General features: G+C 25.1%; 1 protein-coding gene across 1 annotated transcript; it reads left to right on the top strand.

Annotated features, from left to right (window-relative positions):
- Positions 1-3,973: 3,973 nt before the first annotated feature.
- Positions 3,974-12,282, top strand: LOC145835024 (dolichyl-diphosphooligosaccharide--protein glycosyltransferase 48 kDa subunit-like). Its single transcript, XM_082942555.1, has 9 exons — positions 3,974-4,094; positions 6,004-6,114; positions 7,010-7,146; positions 7,421-7,566; positions 7,835-7,976; positions 10,295-10,395; positions 10,618-10,765; positions 11,088-11,327; positions 11,816-12,282. The coding sequence occupies exons 1-9, from the start codon at positions 3,977-3,979 to the stop codon at positions 11,963-11,965; spliced, it is 1,293 nt and encodes a 430-aa protein (XP_082798681.1). The 5' UTR covers positions 3,974-3,976; the 3' UTR covers positions 11,966-12,282.
- Positions 12,283-18,346: the final 6,064 nt, after the last annotated feature.

Genomic DNA, 18,346 nt, shown 5'->3' with positions numbered 1-18,346 from the left:
CGATAACCGAAAAGTTTTTTGTACACCCTAGGTCTTTAAAGAATTGGACAAAACTTTTCAAGCACTTATCTGTTTTGTTTAATAAACGAACTAAGCATAAAAGAAATTCTGTCAAATTAAATATATTTTGTTAGAGTAATATTATAGATTTTATATTCAAATTAATTTTAGTTTACTTTGCATTGTTTTGTATTACAAAAACTTAAACCTTAACGTTTGTGATTTCCCTGATAAAAAATGAAGAAATATATTGTAAAATATAATTTTAAGTATTTTTATTAGAACCATGACATATCCAATGATTTTCAATAAAAAAATAAAATTTTTAATGTTGCTAACTGCTGTTTATTGTATAAAACACTCCATTCTTTTTCAGTTCAATTAAGTTTTATTTAAAGATTTGTAGCTTTGTATATTTAATTAAGAATGTTATGCAAGTTGTATAAGTTTTAATAAATAAATCAAGTACTACATATATTTCATATAATTTTGTTGACTTTAATTAACGTGCTTATATATTATTTTTAATACAATTTTTTTTTATATATTGTAACTTAGGACACAAAAATTATTTTTTACAACGACAATGAAGAAAACACTAAAGTTTAATTTTAAAAAATAAGATTTAAGACATGTTACTTAAATAAGTTTGTTGAGAACAAAAAAAATATGTTACTTTAAACTAAGTCATTTTTGTTAAATTTATTACTTTAATGTTTGATTAAAATATTTGAATTTTACTTAATGATACAGAAACTAATTAAGTGATCAGTTTTTGTGTATCTTTAATTATTGTAAGTAATTTATAACATGTATTTTTTAATAGCATTACTATATAGGTTTATTTATGCTAAATAGTAAAAATTTATAAAAAAGCCAAACAAAAACTACAGCATTTTCTTTTACTTAAAATCACAATTTTCCTAAATATACTATCTAAAAATTGAACAATAGACATGTTTCAACTGAAATTTAAAAAGAAAGAAATTAATTATCAGCATTTTCTTGAAAAAAAATCCTGAAAATAATGTCTATTTCTAGTCCAAAATGTTTATGAAAAAAAGTGAAAGACTTAGACTTATATTTGATAGTAGTAAAAACTAAAAATAGAGTTATTTTAAACTTGTTATTTGGTTCATATTTCATGTAAACGATTGTTTGTATATTAATATAATTTCGTTTTAGATTATGGCCTTCAGTTACGCAAAAAATCAATTTATAAATGTTATCAGCAAAGTTATACAAAGACAAAAAAGAAGTTTATCAGACCAATAACTGTTTACTTACTCTTTTTTGTAGTGCTTGTTTTCGAAACCAAACTAAATTAAAAATATACATAAGAGTTTAGATAAGTTTAAGCAAGTGTTTGTAAACAAAAAGAAAAGTTTAATTCAACAATTTAGTCGGTTTACTGTAAAAAAATATTTAAGCTTCATTTTATTATGCTTGTTTTTTATTGAAGCACAGCCAGTTTGTTTTTGAATGTCGAATACGGCTACGTAGGAAGACAATTCACTTAAACTGAATAGTAAATGGATGCGTGTCACTGTGTTGAACGATACGCTTCAGTGATCATAAACTTTGCAAAGTTGTTTGATATCATAAGCAACATAATTGAAACAACTTTTGTCATGATTTTTATAGAAAAGCTACTGGTTTTGACTGTAGAGTTATTATACAGAATACAAGGCAACGTTTATGATTGATTTAACAAATTTAGCATTGGTATAATTATAACAAAAAAAAAGTGCATGGTATATTTTCCAAGATCTGTTTTTGCTTATTTTGGTTGGTTTTTAATTTCTGTATATCTGTCAACAAACCACTTGTTTTTGATCTTGCAACTCAGATAGTTTTCAAAGCCATTGTTAGGACCCCTACACCATCAGGCCACACATTTATACTGTAAACCATGCATTTTAGATGATTTTTTTTGTATATGTGTAGGCCATGGGTTTTGATCTTGCAACTTTTAACTTGAAGAGAGTTTTAACTTAAAATAAAAACAAAAAGTAAATAAATTTACTTGTCTAGTTATATAACTTATAAGTATAAGACCATTGGGGGAATCAAGGCATTTTTTTATTACAAAATAACATCAGCACTTACAAGATAGCTAAAATTATTAGTTATAATCAATTTTCAAGAATAACAAAGAATATGATATAAGAATATAAAGTTTTCAATTATTTATAAAGATATAGTGTATTTTTCAAAATGTTTTCAATGCACTTGAAACAATTTTATGTGACAAAGCTAAATTTAGGGCATAAGGGTGTCCAACTTTTTTTATTACTAAAAATACAATTGGCTGTTATATGAAAGTTTTAAGTACAAACTACAAGCAAATTTTTATAGAAGTAAAATTTCTTATTTAACTTATTAGATATTGCAATTTTTGTAAAAGTTTCCAATACAAGCGTAAAAATCCCAAATTTTTCAAGGTCAATTTTCTTGAAAAATTAAAAGTCGCTATAAATGTATCTTCTCCTTTGTTTTTCTAGCTAGAGACCTCAAAATTTCATGAAACATTCCTTTTATAAGGCTTTGTATGTTGCAAATTTAAAAATTTTAAAAAATAAAACTAAGATAAAACTTGTCCTATACAAGATGTTAAAATGTATCCATAGTGTGCAACTTGATAGCCAAAAGGTTTTTTTGTGAACTAGGTCGTAGGACCAAATATTTTGAACGCTTTTGTTATTGTTGAATAAACTATTATTATTAAATAAGATTGACTTGTAAAAATCAAGGTGGACTTCCCTATGCCCTTAAAATCCTATAAGTAAGTTAAGAAATGAATTTAATGAAACATAACTGAAATTCAAGTGAGTATTAGAAAAAAAGAGTAAATCAAAAAATAAATTTATTTTTCATGTTAATTATATATTTTTACAAAAAAAAAAAAAAGAGCAAATTGTATTTTGTTGCCCCTTATCAAACTTTAATTTGTGTTAATTTTCAAATAAACATTGTAGAGTTTAATGTTTGAAAAATATAAAATCTTTGTTGCCATAACATTTGGTAAACATTCACTAGCATAAAACTGTACAAATGAAAAAAAAAACCAAATACCTTATAAAACTGTATAGTTCAATTTTTCTACACTTACATCAGTATTGAATTCTAACTATAGTCGCTAAAAATACTTTAAATGTACTCACAATATGTACAAATGTATATACAAATATGTTTTTTACTGAAACATATTTTAACAAGTAATAATAACAGTTCTAAAATAAGCATTTTTATGTTCATCCATAAAAAAGCTTTATTTATTGTTTAAAAAAAGAAGTAGTATAAGTTTAAGCATTTATTAATGCTAATCGCAATGATCACATAACTGTTTGTTGAGAAAACTTGCCTGGGTAATTGAGCCTTAAGAATCATTGTATATGCTGGGCATGTTTTACCAAGTGTTTGGCAAATGGTATGCCACTAGGAGTTTATGATATTATTTTCCTTTATTGAATTTTAGTTTTTGAAAGCACAAGTAATATTACATGCTATGTAATTTGCATTTGCTTAACTTTTAGAAATTTTGAAAAGAGTAGAGTTATACTTTACCTAAACAACATATATATAATTTAAATGAAGTTTTTTTTTCAAACAATTTTTTAAAATTAGTTGTGAACAAGGAGTAATAAAGATATAATTTGTACATTTACAATCACATGAATTAGTACATGCTGACTAGTTGATTAATTTTAATAAAGTTTTATATGTTTAAATCTAATAACTTTTTAGTAAATTTGTACTTAATGACTGTTTGTTTTTATTAGATATAAACTTGATTGTTTTATCTTATCCATACAGTTTGTACATCTTTCAATACTTTTAATGTAAAAGTTTTCAAGTTTCATACTATCAAGAGAATAATAATGAAATATATTTCATTACTACATAACATAATTTGTACATAAATTATATTTTTTATGTGCTAATATTAAAGTATAATATTATCAACAGAATCATAATGAAATATATAATATCACTTCTGTTATTGGCCACTTTGGCCTATTCAAAAACTCTTGTTCTATATGACAACATTGACATCAAGGAAACCCATAGCAAATTCTTTGATGCCCTCAAAAGTTAGTTTAAATCTACAGCATTAAGGGCATAGGGGGGGGGGGGGGTAAACACCCTTTTTTGGTTTTTGATCTTAATTTTTATAGTTTTTACTAAGCTACAAGATGCTTTTTACAGATTTAAAAAATTCAAAATAATTTTTGAGATATAGCCGGTCAAAGTCGGAGGCTACAATAGGATCCTTATGGGAGGGGCAAACTAAAACGGCAAAAGTAGACTATTTTACTAAAAATCTATCTTCTCCTACGTTTTTTGAGATAATTACTTCAAACTTTCAGGAAATGTTCCTTGATATATTTAGAAAATTCTGTCGGAAGGAATTTTGAAAAAAATAAAAAATAAAAATTTTATATAAAAAATAAACAAAAAAAAAAACAGTTTTTTTTTTGTTTTTTTGTTATAAAATTTTTATTTTTTAATTTTTTTAAAATCTGTTCCGACAGAATTTTCTAAATACTGCAAGGAACATTTCCTGAAAATTTGAGGTAGTTATCTCAAAAACGTAGGAGGAGATAGATTTTTAGTGATTTCTAGTTATTTGCCGTTTAAGTTTGCGCCTCCCATAAGGATCCTATTGTAGCCTCCGACTTTGACCGTCTATATCTCAAAAAATATTTTGAATTTTTTAAGTCTGTAAAAAGCATCTTGTAGCTTAGTAAAAACTATATAAAATAAGATCAAAAACCAAAAAAGGGTGTTTACCCCCCCTATGCCCTTAATAACTTATTTATATATGCAATAATATTCTTATCCACATATGTGGTTGGTTGCAACAGTATTTTACTGAGTTGTTATATTAGTTATTGTTGTAGTATACTGGTTTTGATCACGAAGTTTGTAAAAATATAATTTTTATTAATTTTCATAAAGTTTTTCAAATTCAGTTTTATATGATTGCAGCATTTTATGGCATCATGCCAATATTTTGCATCATTACTACACAGCTACCTGTAAAGTTATAGTTAAATTTATTTTAATGAGATATGTTAGAGCTATTGTAATAAATATTTTATATGGTTACTATTTTTGATAAAAAACTTTTTTTAAAATTTGATTTCTACAATTACAATGCAGTTTTAATGCTACAATGCTTAATTATGCAGTTTTATAAGTTTTTATTTTAAAACAACTTTAAAATACTTTAGCAGCTTGAAATCTAATTTATATTCAAAAACATTTAGTGAAATATTTATAAATTAAACATGGTTTAAACAAAATCCTGTCTTAGTTACACTATCAAAAAAAAGTTATGTAATTAGTTAAGTTAATATAACTGTGTTTTATTTATAGAAAAAATTGAAACTTGATCCATGTTTTATAGTTTTCAAATATTTTAAATTAAATTTTAAAATTAGTATAACTGTATTTAACTTTAATTTATTGTTAATGTTTAAAGACACTTGTGTAAGTAATTTTGCACAAAAACCTTCTACATAAAAACCAGAAATATTGTTTAAAAATACCGAACAGTCTTTTATATTAAATAAGTAATGAAAACATTTTGATGCTTTTTATAAACATAAATAAAATGAAAATACTATAAACTTTTTTTTTCTTCAATCTAAGATTTTTCTTGGAAAAATTTGAAAATTTAGATTACCTTTGACTTTAAGTTTTAGCCAACTAGTTTTATGGTCAACACAAATGTTTAGAATTATCTTTTCTCATTGCTGATAGAACTTTTATATAAACCTGTTGTTTTTTTTTAGTTTACCAATAAAATTCTAAATTATACATTTTGTAAACAACCTTGTTTATAAGACTATGTTTATTATGAGGATAACAAACCAATGTTTTCCTAGTACACATTTTAATTGTTTTACAACAGCCAGTAGTGAAGTATTAATATTTATTGTAATTGTACATTGCACAATTTTAACTAATTTTTCTATATTAACAAATAAAAAACAGCAAGTGGTGAAGAATTAGTATTCAAATCAGCTGATGATCCTTCAATTGACTTGTTCAAATATGGTGTTAGATTGTACCAAAACCTCGTTCTTTTCTGCCCATCTGTTGAAGGTTTGTTAACTTTCATTTAATTGATAATGTGTTTTAGATGATAAAGTTATTATATAGTTATTAAAGAACTAAAAGTATACTTTCAATTATAAAAAATAGATTATAAATAGTATTTGTTTGTAGTGAGTAAATAAAATATAAATTAAAATACTCAAAATATTTTATTAGATAATTCTAAAAAATATTTCACTGACTAATATAAGTTATGTTCTTTAATTTTTATTGTATTTTACCATATTGATGGCAATGTAAACAAATTTGTAAAACTTTCAATAAAAACAAAACAACTGTAAAAAAAAATTGAAGTTAAGTTTAATAAATAAGTTTTATTTTCAAATATCTCTATGATAAATATTAATTGATTACTTTTATACACATGTCAGGTAAATGTACTCAACTAACAAAACAAAATTTGTACTATTATTATGTCTATATATTATTAAGTTTGTAAATATTGTAACATGTTTATGTAAAGTAATGTTTGGAAAATAAAAGTAACTTTTAAAAAGAATAGTATCAAATTACCACAAACAGTTTTATTTTAAAGCGTTAGTTGTTATAAGAATGATAGTGCTTTTTATTAACAATGTTAATACAAATTAATACTTTTCATTCAAATTGGAAATTTTATATATTGAAATCAAAAAACAAACTTTGTTAAAACTTTAATAATCATCCATTTCATAATTTCTCAGGATAAAGTTTATTCACTTTGCTAAACAAACAAAATAAAAGTAAAAATAAAATTATGTCTTTTAACTGTCCCAATGGTAAATAAATAAAGATTGTTTTTGTTTATTGCTACGCCACTTACAAACTAATTAGTTTAAATAAAATAAAAATAATTCAATAACAACTGTACTTGTTTATTTTCTTACTTTATATTTCTTTATAGACTTTGGAGGCAGTGTAAAGGTGTCAACACTGAACGATTTCGTTGATGACGGTGGCAACGTTTTGGCTGGTGCTGATTCGTCAATTGGTGAGCCAATCAGAGAGTTTGCTGCTGAATGTGGTGTTGAGTATGATGAAGTTAGTTTATTTATATTGTATATTTAATTTAGTAATTTTTGTAGTCAAATACATTGCTGGATGATAAATGAACATTATTAATTTTGTTTTTAAAAGTGCAAGATGTTTTATTAACAGTTATTGCATTTAGTTTTTTATATGAGGGTTGCTCAAAAATTTATTAATTTTTAATAACACAAAATTACTCCGCTTATAAAATTGACCCCCATATTGCAGATAACAGTGACAAAATTAAATATAAATAGTTATAAATAGTTACATTTTATTTAAATAGGAGAGAACAGCAGTAATTGATCATCATAACGCTGATATCAGTGACAAGGGTTCCCACACAAAACTTGTTGTTGACAGCAAATTGTTGATTGATGCCGAAGTTATTACTGGCAAAGTTGAATCTCCACTCCTGTTCAAGGGTGTTGGGTTGGTATCTATTTTATTGATAAATTATAATTGTTTGATTACTTTGTTCTGTTTCAGTAGTTAACAAAACTTAAGTACTTGAAACACGTATTTATTAGTACCAAAACTAAACTTAAACATTTGGGAAATAAATGCAATGGAAATTATATCATATATATTTTAATAATTTACTCGTGTGCAATTTTGAAACGCTAATGTACACATTAGCATTTTCATTATTTACAGACTAATACATGCAAAGCATTTGATAAATAATTTTCTTCTATAGTATGGTTCTTGATAGCGACAACGCATTAGCACTTCCCATTTTGAAAGGAACTTCGACTTGTTACACTTATTTCCCCGATGAAGCTATTGATCAATACCCACATGCTGTTGGATCCAATACTGTTCTTATTGCTGCTATTCAAGTTAGTGTTATAAAGTATTTGTATAAAAGTATTTCTAATAAATAATTCATTATTGATTTCTCTATTAGATAGATAAGAATTAGAAATATATTAAAAAAGATAATGTTTCTTAAGCTTTTATTAACATGATATATCACTTACTAGGACATCTAAAATACACTTTGTCTTTAAAGTTTAAATTATTTATTTTTAATGTTTAAATTAGTATACTAACAAAAAATATGTTATATTACATAACTGATTATTTCTATATAGTTTTATCTGTAATTTCTGTTTGTTATTACATTTTAAGTTGTTCTTTACTTTGTAAAATAATGATGTGTATTTTTGTTGTTTAGCTCAGCGTTCAATCATCATAAATTATATAATTACTTGGATATAATATTTTTTATTTATACCTAAATTACTAAATAAACTTTAAAAAAATCAAACTGTTAGTAGGGTAATTTTTCAAACTACTAGTAGTATAAGTTTTACTTTGAATATTATTTTGGATAGATGAAATGTTTAAACACAAACATTACCTTTTAAAATATGTTGATGAGTTTTTTGCAAAAAAAAAAAGTCATACAAATTATAGTTGATTCTAATAGAACTTTATTATTCTTCTGGTTAATTATTCTAGAAAGTAAACATGTTAACACGTTTAAAAAGCTAGTAATGTTGTCTGAATATTTAGGAAGTTTCATATTATTATTTAAAGTAAGTAATTTTGATATATCTTTAGAAAGTTTAAGTTTCAAAAGGTTTTTAATTGTTAAAAATACTTGTTTTAGTTTTAGAACTTGAGTTTTTGAATTCTTATGAAATATTTTTAGATGTTTTTAGTCGTTTTGGTAATAAAATGAAACTGATTAGATCAAATTTCATTAATTATGCCAATATATTGTTGCCATAAACAGGGCTCGTGCGCGTCAGGCTAAATCAGGCTAAGTCAGGCTAAATCAGTTTTTTTGAAAAAAGTTAGAAAACGTCAGGCTAAATCAGTTTTTTATTTTAAAACTTGAGAATCTCAGTTCAAATGCTTAAAAATTTTTGATTAAAAAAAATTGAGAAATCTTTTTAAAATCAAATTGAGATTTATATTTATTTCTAAATATAGATTTAGTTATTAAATTCAAAATCAGTCAGTATTTGTAAAAATAAATGCTTATAACCTTTTGTTGAATCTCTGAAAATTTTTTAAGAACATTCAGTATTTGTTCTGAGTAGATTATATACGTCATAATTAAGAAAATTCATAAAAAATACAGTTAAAACATTACAGTTTAGTTCAACAACTTAGCTGTTTGTTTGAATTTGTTTACATCAGCTATGTTTTTCAGAGCTTAGTTGGTTAAACTGTTTTAGTTTCTAATTTAAAGGCTTTATACCAAATACTTTTCAGGTTAAAACTCTTAGCAGTTTATTCATATATTTTACAGTTTGTTTAAAGTTTTTAGAGATATTCACAACACTAAAACTTAGCTTTAAGATATAAGTACTAAGTTTTGTGGGAGTACAATTTTTAGGTACAATTCATTTTTCTATACAAGAACAAAATATTTAAGGTTTTTTATTTATTTTAAGTGTAAGCTTTTTAAATCTGATATGACATCAACAATCACTATATTTATTTAGAGTTTAGGATTTATAATTATGTATCAATTTTAAGTACTAGCCAAAATACTATAAGAAATATTTTTTTACTTATTTTTAATACTTGTGTAAGCATTTTATTTTAAATTTTAATAAAATACCACAATGCACGTTGTTTTATTATAAGTCTTCTGTTTATAATGTTTTTACTTAGTGCCTAATTAAATTGAAAAATTGTGTTAAGTAATATATATTAAATTTTTACACTAGTAATAGATTAGATATAACACGTAGTTTAAAACTTATCACTGAATTTGTTATGTTAAGGGCATAGGGGATGGGGGTCAATCACCTTTTTTACTTAGTCTTATTTTATTGATTCGTAACTAAGCTATGAATTGCTTTAAGCAGATTTTTAAAGCTCAAAATATTTTTGAGATAAAGCTGGTTGAAGTCGGAGACTACAATAGTACTAGTCAAGACCCCCCAATACCTGAAATGACTTCTAAAGGGGATTTTCCTTACTTTAAAAAAATGTCAGGCTAAATTGGTCTCAGTCAGGCTAAATGAAAATAAATTTGCGCACGAACCCTGCATAAACCTCAAACTAGAATTTTTAAAAGTCATAACTTTAGTTTAGGTTATAATAAAGTTTGATTACAAATTTTGGTGTTTAAAATGTGAATACTGTTAAAATTTTAATACATTTCCATTCATTCTTACTTTTTGTTTTCTTACAGGCCCGCAACAACGCTCGTGTGTTGTTCAGTGGATCTTTGGATTTCTTCAGCAACGAATATTTTGAATCATCTGTTCAAAAATCCGGAGTCGGTGCTAAATTGTTAGTTGTTTATTATTTATTATTTATATATATATAAATATATATGGTATACAGTACAAATGCAAATTAAGAAATCATCATTTTCAATTTGAAAGTTGTTTACGTATACAGACAAAAATCTTTTCTCTAAAAACCAATCAAACGATTATTGAATCAATAAATTGCAAGTTATAAAAAGTTTTAGTAAGTTCTCAAAATAAATAATTATTTATTATATTTCAGGTTCGCCAAATCAGGAAACGAGGAGTTGGCATCCGCACTGACTTCCTGGGTTTTCCAGAAATCAGGAGTCCTGAAATCAGGAGTCGTCAGACATCATTTGCAGGGAGAAAGCGACACTCCTCAATCATACATCGTCATGGAAGATGTTGTGAGTTGAAATTAATAAATAATTGATTAATAAGTAATGTCAATATAAAAATCCTCAATCATACATCGTTATGGAAGATGTTGTAAGTTAAACTATTTAAAAATAATTAATTAAAACTCATTGTTATGAAAGATGTTGTAAGTTGAAATTAGTAGATAAAAAGAACAAAAACACACAAACATTAAATGATACAGATAGTTAATAAAAATATTTTTATAGATAAATCACATAAACTTTATGTTTATCTTTTTTAATTGACTTTGAAGTATGATATATGTTTTATTTGTGTAAATCAAATAGTTAGCCAATCCACTCTCAACAGGAATACAGCATTGAGATCGAGGAATTGCAGCCGAACGGAGAATTCGCCCCTTACGCAAACGCCGATGACGTCATGCTGGAATTCGTCAGAATCGACCCGTTCGTGAGGACTGCGCTGAAGCAGGTGGGAGAAAGTAACAAGTACGCGGCCAAGTTCAAACTCCCGGATGTGTACGGAGTGTACCAGTTCAAAATCAACTATGCCAGACTGGGATACTCTTTCCTCAACACCGCTCACCAGGTATAAAAATAAAATATATATTCAACTCATAATGTTTGTAATTGCTATGTAATTTAAAAAATGTTTATATTGCCTCTCTAGCTCTTTCCTTAACACCGCTCATCAGGTATAAAAATTCAAGTACTACTCATCATGTTGTTGTTGTTTGTGTAATATTAAAGAACTGTTTGTATTGCCTCTTGTAGCCTATTTCTTGTTTAAATTTTCACCTAGATAAACTTATTACTTGATACTATTACTACTTCGTTTTAAAACTACAGACCGCTAAAATTGTTGAACTAATTATAATATTAAAATAATTTTTAAAAATATATAATACTGCTAATAAAAATTGTCGTACGTTTGCTTCGATATATAGTCAATATAAAGTTTGTGTCAGAGAACAAATAAATTAAATTATAGGAATAAGTCCTTCCAATGCAACACTTTCAATATAAAAGATTTATTTTACAATTTGAATTTATGTACAAATGAATAATAATTAATAGGTATCAGTCCGTCCACTTCAGCACACCCAATATGAAAGATTCATCTTGTCAGCTTACCCATACTACACATCAGCATTCAGCATGATGGTCGGTTTGTTCGTATTCTCACTTTTCTTCCTCTACCACTCCGATAAAAAGAAGGTTGAATAAATTATTAAAAAAATTAGTACAACTACTAAAAAGTTTTAGCCTTGAAAAATTTAGTGCTTACACTGTTGTATGTTTAGTATATACGATTTAAAAATGTGTATAAAAATGTCTCTGAAAGCACTAATTTATATATTTAACAAAACTAATTTATAACAAAACATTCTCTCTAGGTGTTATTTTATATTAGATAAATTTAATTAATTTTATCACGAATTTTTCTAATTTTTGAAGCTTTTTAATTTGCAGTTATGTTTTTAGAACGTACATTCTTTGTTATTGTGTTCATCTTTTTTTTTGTTTTTCCTATGTTATTTTGTTCTCATTTATTGAAATAAATAATACAAAATTTAAGTACATTCCAAAAGTGTTTGGATGATTATGTAGATTTGTTACAGAGCTATATCGGAAATAAATATTTTTTATTTAATGTAGTTTCTTAACTTTAAAATTGATTAATGACAAAATTAGCGAATCGTATAAACAATAAACTTGAAATTTATACTTTATAATATAAGATAAGGCTGATTTTGTTTTTTTAAATAAAAACATTACCTATAACAATATTCAAATGTTTAAAAAATGACTTTAAAATTTTGTTTAGTTTTATCATCTAATGTTCTAGCAAAAAATTATTACTGAACTCGAAAACTTTTAAGTTGGTAATTAACTAAGGTTGATGCATTTAGGATGATAAAAAAGTATTTAAATTTTGTCCTTAGATAGAACATTAAAAAAAATTCTTTTAACACAAGTTGCTGTTTGAAAATTATTAAAGAAACGTGTTAGGTTTTTTTCGCATATGTTTTCTGCTACATGCATCTTGAGCTTAAAACCTGCTGACTTTATTTGAAGCTCCGCTTATTGTGTGGCAGTTTTTGGCATGAAAAAGATCCTTTTCTCTTGGTTTGTAATGATTTCATACAGTTTATATTAATTTTGGGCAATGTACGGCCCGCTAATTTTTCAAAATTTAAGTAGAATCTGACCCGCAAAAGGTAAAACTGTGGCCCGTGACAAATAAATCTAGCCCGATAAAACAATTTTGATGCCCACGCTAGATTTTATGAAATTTGAAAAGGAACGCCAAAAAAATCTAAGTACAGTTTACTGGAGATGGCAAACTTACTTAAGATAAAGCCAGTATAAAGGTCATAAAGAATTAGTATTTTGTGAATTAAATGAAGTTGAAATGCCGCCAAGAACCAAATGTTTTCCACATTTGGTCAGCTGACTTAAATCGATGCCCACCTCTATTTTATGCTGTTGGTTGCTGCTTCTGCTCCTAATGGTTGTCAGGTTTGCTGAATAAGTGTCTTGCATTCTTTCTAAATATTCAAGTTGCAATTTATCACTACCTCGAGTATATTTTAGAAATATGTTAAGTTTTAAGTCTTTCTTGCTCCCAACTTGTGTCTGCATAAATCTGTCTACTTATCTGCTTTTCTCAAAGCATGTAGCTATTGTGAGGATTCTTTGTTGCAAGAAAATATGTTAGTAGTTTTCGAAAATTAAATAAATGGTTTCTCACGTCTCTGTAGACCATCTCATTATCCTAGAAATGTTTTTATAATTACATAATTTTCACTAAAGATATCTATTGTAATTCCCATTCCTTGGCATATCAACAGCCAGTTTTTCGATACCTCAAACTTTATAGTCTAGATTTTATCATTTGATGTTAGCAATTTGTTTGTCTTTTGGTATTAAATAGTGTTTGGTACGCTTTAAATATATCAGACATATGTTTGATAAACTGTGATCTTGGAATCTAGAAAGCACAAATTCCATTCATTGTAAGAATTTATAAAAAGTAATTTGAGATTATTCTACTATAAATACATCTATATACAACATTAATTAATCAAAATTTTATTTGTTAAACTCAGTTTCACCCTTTAAGGGATCTTCAGTTACAATTTAAATGTTATTAAAATAGAACAAGAAATTTAAAATGAAATTTATAATAATTATTACGAACAAAATTATTTTTTATTATAATTATTATTAATCAATTTTTATTAATACTATAAAATTTATAAATTTTATAATATAATTTATATTTGAATAGGATTTAAATTGTAACTGAAGATCCCTTAAAGGATGAAACTGAGTTTAACAAATGAAATTTTGATTAATTAATCTTGTATATTTGTCTCCTTATTTTCAAATAAGTTAAGAACTATTTTTGTTCAATTTAGAACCTCAGATATAAATCTCTAAATACATCTCATAAAAATTGGTGCAAAATTGCATTATAGCGAAAACTACAACTGAAGACTAACAATTTTGGAGCTTACTAAATTTTTTTATATGTGAACTTGAATAAAGATACTTATTTTTCAACGTACTACAAATTGGGATTTACCAAAGTAGTTATCAACACTTCCAACTAGACCTATATCGGTGAAGGGTATATTTTTGCTAAAATAATTGAAACATGAACTGAAACTATTTGGTTCACTTATTACTTTTTTGTTTAAAATGCTGTTATATTTTTCCCTTTACAAGTTCTTTTGCAGATTCTCTAAAACAATTAATTTGTTTTTTGTTGCTTTAATTTTACAACAACAAAATTCCAGTTGTTGTGAATGGTTTCAGCAGTCGAGTTTATATTTATATTAAATTCATCAGCTGTTTAGTATTTTAAATCTGTTCTAACTTTCTGAAATGTTTTCATTTTTTCTTTGCTTTTCCGAAACTGAAAGTTGTTCTAGTTAGAATTATACTTTTTCCTTTTCTGTTGTCCCTGCTTTATTTTTGACATGTGAATTTTAAAAGAGTTCATATAGAAGTTGTGTCCATAAATTGTAATGATTTTACAGAAACTTTGCATCGAAATGTTTTACAACTTTGTACTTGTTATTTTTATAGGTTATAATTTGGTGTCAAGGAGCATAACTTTAGTAAAAGTGTTAGATTCAAAGTATGGGTTGTTTCATAAACAAAAAATCGTTTAATAGTTTAAATAAGTACTGTAGAACATTTAAAAAAAAACGTTTATTGAAATGGCTAATTGAACAAGAATAATTAACAGTTAAATTTAAATAAAACTGGGTTTTTTGAAGTCAGTTCATAAAAAAATAAATTTAGAGAATAAGTTAAACTTGCAAACAATAAGAATTAAATCAAACTAAATAAACAACAGTTTTCATTACTTCTTCAAGCTATCTTAAAGACTTTAAAAAACTGCAATGTCACTACGAAATGCAATTTAACTGTCTGGTTGTTAGTACATGTTAAATACAACATAATTTAATAGAATATGATATTTGAAACAAACTTTTTACAATTGCTGTTGTAAAAGAATGCTTGAAAACAACTTTGAGGAATTTAATTAATTGGATAAAAATAAATTACCGAAAAATAACATGTTATTTATACCTTTCCAATGTTAAATGATATTATTCCATTTCGCATGTATAACATAAATTAGTAATACAGCCAGCTATTTTTTTGTAAAAAATCATCTAGTGAAATGTAGTTATTTTAAAACTACACGTAGCTGATTTAGAGTTTAACTTAGTGATACTTATAATAGAATTTTGTACAGAAAATAAATGCTGAGTACGATTTTTTACTTCAAAGAACTTTTTTATTTTTGCTGCTAAGCTTTGTTTAACTAATTTTGTTTTGACATGAAATTTCAAAACTTGTTAAAAACTTGATACAACAAAACGCATAATTTGTGGACAATAATTATAGCTACTAAATCTTAAATTAAGTAAAAATAGAAAACAAGTTTATACTTTATTTATTAAGATTTTTTATTGTCATCAAGGTTTTCGACACGTATCTAATAGGGTTCATTTGCTAGTATTAGATGCTAAAGTTTGTAATAGAAACAATCATTTATTAATTGGTATTTTGTGAAACTCTAGAAAACAAAATGTCTTGATAACTTTTAAGTTGATAAAAGCATTTTAATTGTGTTTTTTGTTTGAAGAGGTAGTAGTATTAAAAAAAAACTGCTGATATATTTTCTAAACTGAACTTTTTACGAATAGGTAACTCTGACATAAAAAATCTTTAGTTGCATCTTAATAATCAATTACCATCTAAAACACTGCTTAATCTCTAACTGGTGTTTTAAAGTTGTTTATTATTTTTTACTATAAAATTTTCTTTACTGTGTCTGATTTTCAGGTGTTAACACAGTAGTTTGTTGTATAACATTCTGAGAACCTATGATTATATATTTTATTCTTTCTTTCAGTTATTTTTTGTATGTAGAAGTTATGTATCAAAATATCTTGTAGTACGCAAAAATAGATTTTTAAAAAATATTTGTGATATCTATTCTATGGATAAACTTAGTAGAAAATTTAAAAAACTTAAAAAGTGTCAAAAACTGATTTTTTTAGTTCAAAGCAAATTACAACAGTTGAAAATAATACAAATTCAACATTTAAAAGTTTTTTTTAATTCTTTTATGAAAGTTTACTATATTTTAAGTTATAAAACATTTTCTTTACATTTTATTGTCAGGGTACTAAAAAGAAAAGGTCAAAAATATAGAGTATCTGTATATAGCTAAGTTGTGCTTTAAGTCTTCTAAAAGAATAATTAGGTTTAATAAAATACTTGAAATGATACCCTAAGAGTTTACTATTGCCCTGTAAGTATATATATTTTAAATAGTTTTTACCACAATTTAGCAAATCAAATGATTGAAAACAAAATATTGTCGCAAAGCGTTTTTAAAGCTTTTTCAAAAAACATAAAGTTAAGTCAAAACAAACGTTACTCTATTTAATCTCATCACAACAGAATCAGATATGGTCAAGAATTTTATCTAGTTATTTCAAGTTTGTGAGAACTAGACAATTGATGTAATAAAACAATATTTACCAAGAGTACAAAAGTTGGGTGTAAATCAAGAACTGAAAAATGTTTTGAGTAGTGTTTACAAAGTTAACACATTAACCATTACCGGTTAAAAAGAATTTGTATTATTAGTTGTTATAATGAAAAGTAAAAGTAAAGAAGAAAAAACATCAGTGAATGATAAGCAGAAAATATTTTACTAATGAATCTTACTTTCATCACCTAATATATATTAAAACTAAAATTCTTAAAAATATTAAATTCTTATTAGTACACAGTTTACAATATTTAAACTTTTGTCGTAGTAAAATTTTTTATAAACTTTTTATTTCCATTGTTTATAACACATAAGCATTTTATATGAAAAGTAAAAAAGAAAAACATACCAGCAAAAACAAACATTACACAGTTTCTGTAACACCAATGCATAACTATTCTATTTAAAGTTTAATGTAGAACCTACTTTATTACAAAATCTAACTAGTAGCAACCTTAAACATTATTATACATGTATAAAAATAATTTGTAGGATAATGCATTATATGAAAAATTTACAAGTTTTTGTAAAACAACTTTTAATACTAACATTACTCTAGCACATATTACAACAATTTTACAACTCAATCATACTTACTACTTGTTTTTCATTATTTTTCCGGATTAAGAAGCTCACAAAAGTAAATAAACCACTTTTGTAGAAACAATTATTATACCTTGATAGATTTCTAGAGCTATTAAAACAACTTTATTTATTCTTAATAGTTTAACAGAGTGATTATTCTAACATTATCCTCTTAGTTTATTTTCTTAATATTTTATTTTTCACTTCAATACTTACTTTTCTAACAAATTAACTGTTAGTTGTATGTACTTTTACTTGGTACTTGAAATTAAAAATTTTAAGCTTTCCCTAAAGTTTTTTGTTTAATTTTCCACTCTATAACTTAGCTTTAACTCAAAAGCCTTATCTATTATTGCTTTAAATGTTATTAATCAGTTTATAATTTAAACATAGGCTTTATATTTATCATAGTTTTCTTGACATAATTAATATAAACCAAATTTTATAAGGCATTATTTGAAAATTAGCGTAGTTTCGTTTTTTTATTTAACTGCTATTTTCAAAATCTTTTAAAGTAAAATTTGAAACATAATTGTTTTTAAACAATAATTTTTTAAAAGTTCATAACTAATTTTAAGATTTAAAAGTTTATAATGTTATTTATTATTTTTACGTGTGATTTAGTATAATAATCAAGTGAAGTTATGAGGGAAGTTTAAAAAAATATCTTATACTATGTTTATATATGTTAATTTACAAGAAAAAAAAGCGCTCAAGTTAGCCTTGGAACTGGTACACGAAAAACCTTTAGAGTCTCGAGTCGTACACCACTTGGATACAGTCTAACAACTTTTCTAGCTCTTTTTTACTTTATTCGTTTGATAAAATAAAACCTAAAAGAAAATTCAGCAAAAATAAAATATGAACTAAGCTAAACTAATTATAGTACATACTTGTAATAGACTGAGTTTTAATTTAAGCTAAAAGTCTAGGTA

Source organism: Thalia democratica, chromosome 4 (assembly GCF_965202585.1).
Source record: "Thalia democratica chromosome 4, ktThaDemo2.hap1.1, whole genome shotgun sequence".
NCBI lineage: Eukaryota > Metazoa > Chordata > Thaliacea > Salpida > Salpidae > Thalia > Thalia democratica.
Note: the sequence above shows the minus strand (reverse complement) of the source record. Positions and strands in the feature narration are given on the sequence as shown.